General features: G+C 38.5%; 1 protein-coding gene across 1 annotated transcript; it reads left to right on the forward strand.

Annotated features, from left to right (window-relative positions):
* The first annotated feature begins 736 nt into the window (after positions 1-736).
* LOC141619929 (uncharacterized) lies at positions 737-2460 on the forward strand. Its single transcript, XM_074436934.1, has 2 exons — positions 737-749; positions 1817-2460. The coding sequence occupies exons 1-2, from the start codon at positions 737-739 to the stop codon at positions 2458-2460; spliced, it is 657 nt and encodes a 218-aa protein (XP_074293035.1).
* The last annotated feature ends 5611 nt before the right edge of the window (positions 2461-8071 follow it).

Below are 8071 nucleotides of genomic sequence, written 5' to 3' on the forward strand. Positions count from 1 at the left end.
AATCCTTGCATTTTTTACCCATCACTTACCTTTTCAATGAGACTTGTAAGACATAAACCAACTTGAGTCTCATTAGACCATGCATATAGTTGAGTAGGGAGGATTAAGTCGACTTGTAGGTGTTTTACAATCTAATCGATTCGGCTCCGGGACCCAAACCTTCCTAGGATTGTAAGATATAAACCAACTCGATCCCATCACAACAATAATTGCTTGCTTATAATTTGAGAATATGTTTGTATGATCAATTCCCATGAATCGCCTATGAACCCATGACACCCTAGTGCTTTTAATCAATTGTTTACATCTCATTTTTGTCATCTTGCTTGTTTACTTTTATTGTTATTTAGGTTAGTGATCTTCTTATCTCAACCCAAATTGTGACACCCCTAGACACAACTACTTGCAATCGAAAATCCTACATCAATACCCGTCCCTTGGGATCCGGCCTTTACTTGCCTCTTTACTAGTAGTAGAGTTGTTTGTGAAGTTATAAATATTTTTTTGGTCAAGGTGCTCCTAACGACAAGTAACCGAAATCTAAGCTTAAAGCGGACCGACCACAACCTTATCAAAGAAAGTCAAGCCTCCCATAAGCAGAAGTGTGAAATATGGTAAGAGCAAGTACTTAAAGATCTCGGCGGTACCTCCATGATATTTAAATCGGCATAGTGAAAGTCACCTCCTATCCATTGAAATCGACCCAATGGGTGAGATGGCCCTCCTAATGTCTCAAATGGGTAATGCATGTATGCAAAAAAAATCATAGTGTTAGTCCTATTAGCCGTTATTTTCCTTTTCAAGTTACAACTCCCCTGCGGAGTCGCCAAAATGTGGATGTGGGGATTTGATGTATCCACGGGGTTAAAAATCGTTTAGAGTCGCCCCCAAATTTAAGGAAATTTGGGAACCATTTTTGAAAAGATATTTGAGTTAGTTGTTGAAAGTACGTGGTGGGAAATTCGTTAATAAAACACCCACCCCCGCCCGTTGTAATAACGGCCTCTACTTGGGACTATGATGGCTAATGGGACAAGACTACGATTGTTGTATGAGAATGAAAAACACCATTTTTATCCTAACTTGTGAGCTTGGTTTCTAATCATTGAATGCATCTAATCTACTTTGTCCAAGTGATTTAGCATGTGATGTTGATTTTAACTATACTAACAAGCACTCACGACATGGCTTAGATGGGAGTGGGGGAGCCATTGGGGAGCTAAGCTATTATTACCCAGACGATTCTCGCCTACTCGATTTGAAAAAAATTGAATTAAAGATACAACTCGATCTAAATACATTCGCTAAACATGTCACTTAACTCACACTTGACACGCCTATCTATGTGTCTTTAAAAACATGCCAATGATGAGGCCACGGCTCACATAGGACTTCGTCCTTAGCCTCATCATCGTTTTGCACACTCACTTCGATTTAATTGATTAAATACTTCAATTTAACCAACTAAAACAAAGGTTTTGTATAATCGTTTTGAATCAAAATAAAGGACTAAACTTGACCCATATTCAAAGTACAAATTACATTGCTTGAAACGAAAATGAAATAATTACAACAATTAAATAACAATAACAATTGAAATAAAACCGCAATAAATAAACAAAACAAGCAAAACCGAACCACAGTGGCACAAAGTCCGAGGCATCACACGGCCAAAACGGGTGGTCAAAATTGACTATTCTAATCATCGAGTGTCATGAATCGGATGCTAATCACGCGCAATTCAACTAGCGAGAAATCGTCATAAGAAGAGATGATTCTTTAAATTCTTTAAAGAAATATATTTAAAATCCTTTAGGGTCTACTTATGTGCCTCCAAGTGACTCTAACTGGAATTGGAGGAACATCTGTAAGATCAGACTGAAATTGAATGCTGGTTTTGTGGATAACTGCTGGGTAGCTGACCCTAAAGGCTACTCAGTTGGGTCTGGTTATGCTTGGATACAGGATCAACACCCACCTGTGTCTTGGCATTCTGATGTTTGGGATAGATGGAATATCCCTAAGCATGCCTTTATAGCTTGGTTGATTTATCATAAGGCACTCAATACTCGTGAAAAATTACATGCTCATGGGATTTCTGACTCTAAGGACTGTGTGCTGTGTGAAGATGGCACTGAAACACATTCCCATCTGTTTGAAGATTGTTTATATAGTAAGTGCATTATGGGACAGATAGAGAACTGGCTGCAACTGAACTTGATTCCTGCTAGGAGATGCTCTCAGCTGCAGCAACAGGTGTGCAGAATGGCAAAGCTGGCCTGCTGGTATACCATATGGATGGAGAGGAACAACTGTCGTCTGAATATGCAGCTAACTTTGCCTAGGAATATTGTGAGAGAGTTGAAAAGGCTGATTCGTGCTAGAATCAGTCAAATGCTTTCATGCTCTGTTACTAGCCAAGATCAGCATTGGCTTTCTAGATTAGATATCTTAATTTAGCTGAGGCTAGTACTAGAAACTTGAAAATTATGTTGTAATTGAATATTTTTAATTAATGAAAACCTGCTCATATTTCGCCAAAAAAAATCCTATGTCGGGTTTTGTATGACCTAATAATGTCTAATTCATTTAACATCTTTTCTACATATTAGTTTGGCCAAGTTACGATTTAACAATGATAACGATACAAATAAACATACATGTATCATAAATCGACTAAAGCAAATCATACATGTGAATTAATCTTAACTATTTTATAATTAAAATTAAAACAAGTCATTAAAACATGTGGAAACGATCTAATTACTTTGTTATTAAACAAGTGTGAAACATGTGAGAACGAATTAAACTAACTAAAATTTCAGTTTAATTAATTTAAAGCATGTTATCGTCATACAATTAACAAATTGTTTCATTTTTTAATTTAAACATGATAATTATTCTAACTAAACATGTTATCGTCATAAATTGAAAAACGAACATATGATTAACATATTATTTATTCCAAACAGTAATTAATCCGCATCATTAACAACAAATAATTACGACACATTAACTAATGAAACGATAATTAAGGAACGATGCAAAAAACGAAACAAAAGGCCATAAGGCCGTGACATACACGAGAAAAAGAGGAGAAAAGATACAGGATTTTGTGCACCCTCAACTTACATGTAGACTTGGACACCACTTGGGATCCCGTATGCAATTGTTGCTTTTAAGGCGCGTCTTTGACGATTGTAAAACAAAATCGAAACAATTTAACAAAATCAATCTCGAAAAACAAAAACAATTTCTCGCGTAAAAAGCACTTCGTGCAGCGATTTTCAAACGAAGATTGTGACTTCGTTTCTTACTCAAATTTAAATCCGGAAGATGTTCTTGAATCCTTGGACTCCAAAGATTCAAACTTTTACAAAAAAACAAAGTTAAAAATGGTTGTAAAAAGACAATAATTAGACGAGAATAGGTGATGTCCAGTACGCGAGAGAAGACGAAAAAGAGAGCAAATCAATGCTCTAATGTTCGTCTAATCTCTTGTGTGAACTTTGTGCTTTGTTTCTGGGTATGAGAGGATTTTAAGGTTGCTTTTTTACGGGAGAAAGGAGGGCAATTTCTAGGGTTTCGAGTGCTCTCAAAACCGTGTTCTTCCGTCCCTTTTTCGGTGTTCATGTGTGTGGTTTTTATTGAAAAGGGAATGGGGGTTCTAGGGTTCGGTAAAATAGCTGGTATGGAGGCTTAGAAGTTGGCTTATGGAAGGGCTAAGAGAGTTTGGTTGAGATATGGAGTATGTAAAGATAAATTTTCGATTTTGGAAAGGATAAAAAAAGGTTATTGTGTTTTGGTTTTTGAAGGATTGTGTGAGCTGGTATGATCTGTGGAAATATTTTTATTTACTTGGGGAGTAAGTAATAAAAGATAGGGGAATGAGTTGGATAGGTGTCAATGTAGGAACGGGCTCGAAGAGCCTTTGTTTTGGCGCGGCAAAATAGGGCACGGGTTGGGGGTTTTTGTTTGGGTTTTGGTGCGGGTTTGGGCATGGGTTTGGGCTAGGTTGGGTGGTTGGTTATGGGTCAGGTTTTAGGTGAATAGCTAGGCTAGGTGGGTTGGTGTTAGGTGGTGGTTTGGGCTCGAAAGAGAGGGGAAGGGGCTTGGTTGGGTGTTTATGGGACGTGGGTAAGTAAACATGTATCCAATCATCATCGGGTGTTTTGTCGGGATTTTCGTAAATTCCGATATCTACAACAAACTGGAAATTGAAGTAAATAAGTGAAAATAAAAGCATTGGGGGTAAAAACAGACTGAAATAAAGCAAGAATGAAGTTTGATCATTTGTCTGTTGTGCACAAGTTTCTATTGCTTTCTAGGCTAGCTGAGTACTTTCCAAAGTCAAGGTTTCTTGTAGTTTTTCTGTAGCAGAGTTTGTGGAGAAATGGTGCAGTGGTCCTTCCTGGACAGCCTCACAATTGCCGCACCAGAAATGGAAAGATTGCTTTATGCTTTATCACTTTTCAGCAACAAGTGACTGACTTTCTTGCTTGATTTTTTGTGCTGAATTTTGCATTGCATTTGCTTTGATTGGGTTGGATGCTTGGGACTCCTGCTGGACTTAGTTTAGGCTCACTCCAGCTAGCCAAAATGGCAGCTGAAAGCTAGACCTGGTGAACCTCTTGACATGTTCATTTGGTGGTTGTGCAGGTGTGGAGTCCTGGCTTGGGTTGGGTATCATGGCTGGGTTGGCAGCCCCTAATTTAGCTCCTGCTGCACCTAGTGTTGTCTTTTTTTTTAATTGTGCATTGTTTAGTCTTGTTCTTGCGAGTGCAGCGTTGGAACACGATGCGTTTAAGGGTAATACTTGGAGACCATATTTTTCTGAATTCTTATTATTATTACAGTCGTTAAAGATGTATTTATTGACGGTGTAGGCTGTTTAACGTGGCTTTTTGACGTGCGCATGGTAACGGCATGTTACCCTATTTTCGGTGCGGGTTTGGGCTTTGTTGTCGTGTTTCATGTGTGATAGCGGTGGGGATATTAGTGAATTTAAGACGTGGTTGGTAATTAGTTGAGATTGTTTTAAAGTCAAATTAAGGGCTGTTACGTGATTCCGTTTTTACTTTGTATTGAAGCCGTTTTGACTCGATTACACGTAAGTTGAGGTAGGCTTGATGGCAGGTCATCGTATGCTTTTAGGGGTCAGTTTAAGGCTAATTAAATAGCGTTTTAATGGTCGAGAAGTGGTATAGACAAACAGGTTGTAGTGCTATGTTTTGACGTCTTTACGACGAAGTTTTGCTGGCGTTTTACATGTCCTATGGAGCGAGTTAAATTTCGAGGGTTGTACCATGTCTTAAGTAGAGTATGAGGAGAAATTGGCTGGCAATTGCGAGTCATTTCGACGTCGTCGTGTCGGGAGCAAAATAGTGTTTGTATATCGTGTGTTTGGCCGAGGGACATGGAGTGTGTGGTGTTGGAGGATTGTGTATGGAAGATGATGGTGTTGCGTGTTTGAGGAGTCGGGTCGTGCATTGGGATTATTGTTGAGTCCAGGGCGTAGTGAGGAAGAGGGAAGGAGAGCAGCGAGATATGTTACGATATGGGCGTGGTGTTCTAAATGAGATGGGTCGTTAGTTATACTAAAGTAAGTGGTGATGGTCTATTGTATGATGAGGACAATAATGTTAATGCATGGACTTTGTTTATGTTGCAATCATTTGTTTGATCATTAGTTTGATGGCTATAATAATTCTTATGGTTGAGTATATATTCGGGAGAGAGATTAAAAAATATAGTTAACGAAGTTATTAATTATGTAATTATAATTAGTAAGCTAATTTATATAAAGTGCGAAAATAGTTAATTTAGCTATTGATTTATATATGTTATAATTATAGGATCCAGCCTGGTAGAATATTGTTGCTAATTGGCTTGTGATTGGGGTATTGCTAAACCGTAGGTTTTCCCTACTCAGTTATTAGTATGTATGTGTGTTGTGCCTTTTTATTGTATTCATAATGATGGTGTTATAATTGTATTAGTGTTGTTATTGATGGAGGTTGGTGATGAGGAGTCAATTGGGAGACTAGCTCTGCTTAGGAACGCTTTCTGTGGTTGTCCCACCAACAGGGAGGATGTGCACATTAATGGTCTGGGCCTCGTGGTTTCTACCCGTGTTTCGTAGCGGGTGCCGTGGCGGACGGTTGCTACCCGTGATTCGTAGCGGGCGTCGTATTGAGATGAGTTAATGGTTGTTACCTGTAAGTTTTAGCATGCGTCGTGATTGGGTGTTCTAGGATTGCTACCTATGATTTGTAGCAGGCGCCGCTAGACATCGGGATTGTTGTGTTTGAGTGGTGTTGGTTTTATTAGAGGTGCATTTACTGTGTATGTTCTTTATAAGATTATCGGTTGTGGCTAGTATCTAACTTGTGTGGGTGTTTGTTGTCTTTTATTTCTTTGACTTGTCTGGTGTGATCCATTTGATATTGCCAGCAAATGGTGAGCAGTGAGTTTTTATAGGAGGTTATGTTTAGGCGGGGATTGCCTATGGGATGAGGAGGACGCATATTATTGAAGAGTCTCAGTTAGTTTATGACATTGTTATTCATTATATTAGCTTAAGACTTCCGATGTAATAACTAGTCTTTTAGTTTTTAATTTGTAATTTGTAAGGCAGTTTAAGACGGTTTATTGTATCGACGTAATAAAAGTTTAAAGTTCTCTTCTAATGTTTGTCTTTTGTTATTCACTACCTCGGGCAACCGAGATGGTAATAGCCTTATTTATCTGGGAAGGTCTTGCTAAAGGCTCTTGGATAAATAGGGGTGTTACAGAAGGGCAAACCAAAACTTCATTCATACTATTACCATTGCCATTACCATTGGGTTGACCATTAACACTTGCGACGCTTTCGACGTTTGTTGACATCTTGGGCTGAGAATAAACCGATGGGAAATCAAAACACGTTCGCACACTAACTCAAAGAAGAACACGAAGATTCACATACAAGAAGACTCGACCGACACGTGTGAATGGCGTGTGACATGTGACTAGTGTAAGAGAGACGGGTTTTGAAATTAGTTTTGAAAGTGTGGTACTTAGCCAATCATTTTGTGTGATTGTTGGTGTGTGGCCTCGAAATGGTTTGAGTGTGATACCAAGCTAATCATTGTGTATAATTGTTGGTGTGCTGACTCGAGAGAGGCGTAATGCCTAAGAATCCGAATCAAAGACCCAAAAGGAAAGGGGAATAGACTGTGAAATTCGGCAGAGTTTTGACTTAGTGTAGTTTGATTTTAAGATATTTAGGCCTAAGAAACAATTTTTACTTTCCTTTTCGAAAATAGAGGATACATTTTTCGATTTTCGAAAATAAAAGGTTTTAAAAACATGACATGGTTTTGTTTTACAAAAAAATGGTGATTGACTCGACATAAGCATACAAGCATAAGCATATACATACAAGCATTATAATTTATAACGGCATATTGAGTGCTTTTAAATGGTTTTGGCTTAAAAGGGTAGGTTGCCACACCAAGTTATCAAACCCTGTTCTGTGGAGAGGTCCGTGCCAAACATGAGTAAGGCCGGTTCCTAGTTCCATTCGCTCAAGTAGTGAAAGCTCTTTATACAAACATGAGTAAGTATAACGGTGTAGTTGACGTCAACCGCAATACATTTGTCAAGAACAAGTAAGAACCTTTTTTGGGAAAGGTTAAGTATATTATAAATCCCGAAGAAGAGTATAGTGTCCAAGAATACAAAGAATTACTCAGCTATTGTTCTATCAGGTATAAACAAAAATTATTGTCAACTATCAGCTATTCAATTTCAGAATCCTTGTTTCCTCCTCCCTGTTAAGCCTTGCCTTGTTTCGAATCTAAAATCTGGTATGAACTGCCGGGATTAGTTGTCTGACAACAACCCCTGGATGAGTGAATTTGGAGTGAATTCTCGCTCGATTTCATTCTTGCCAAATCAAATACACCAACTGAACATAAGAAGCACATGTAATCCTCCTCACCAGAATACTATTCCTCCTCCCTCTCCAATTCCAGTCTGCAAGAGCTCTAGGATTTAACCGCAGTCCTAGCTTTTGTTGAAGCAGAAA

Source organism: Silene latifolia, chromosome X (genome assembly GCF_048544455.1).
Source record: "Silene latifolia isolate original U9 population chromosome X, ASM4854445v1, whole genome shotgun sequence".
Lineage (NCBI taxonomy): Eukaryota > Viridiplantae > Streptophyta > Magnoliopsida > Caryophyllales > Caryophyllaceae > Silene > Silene latifolia.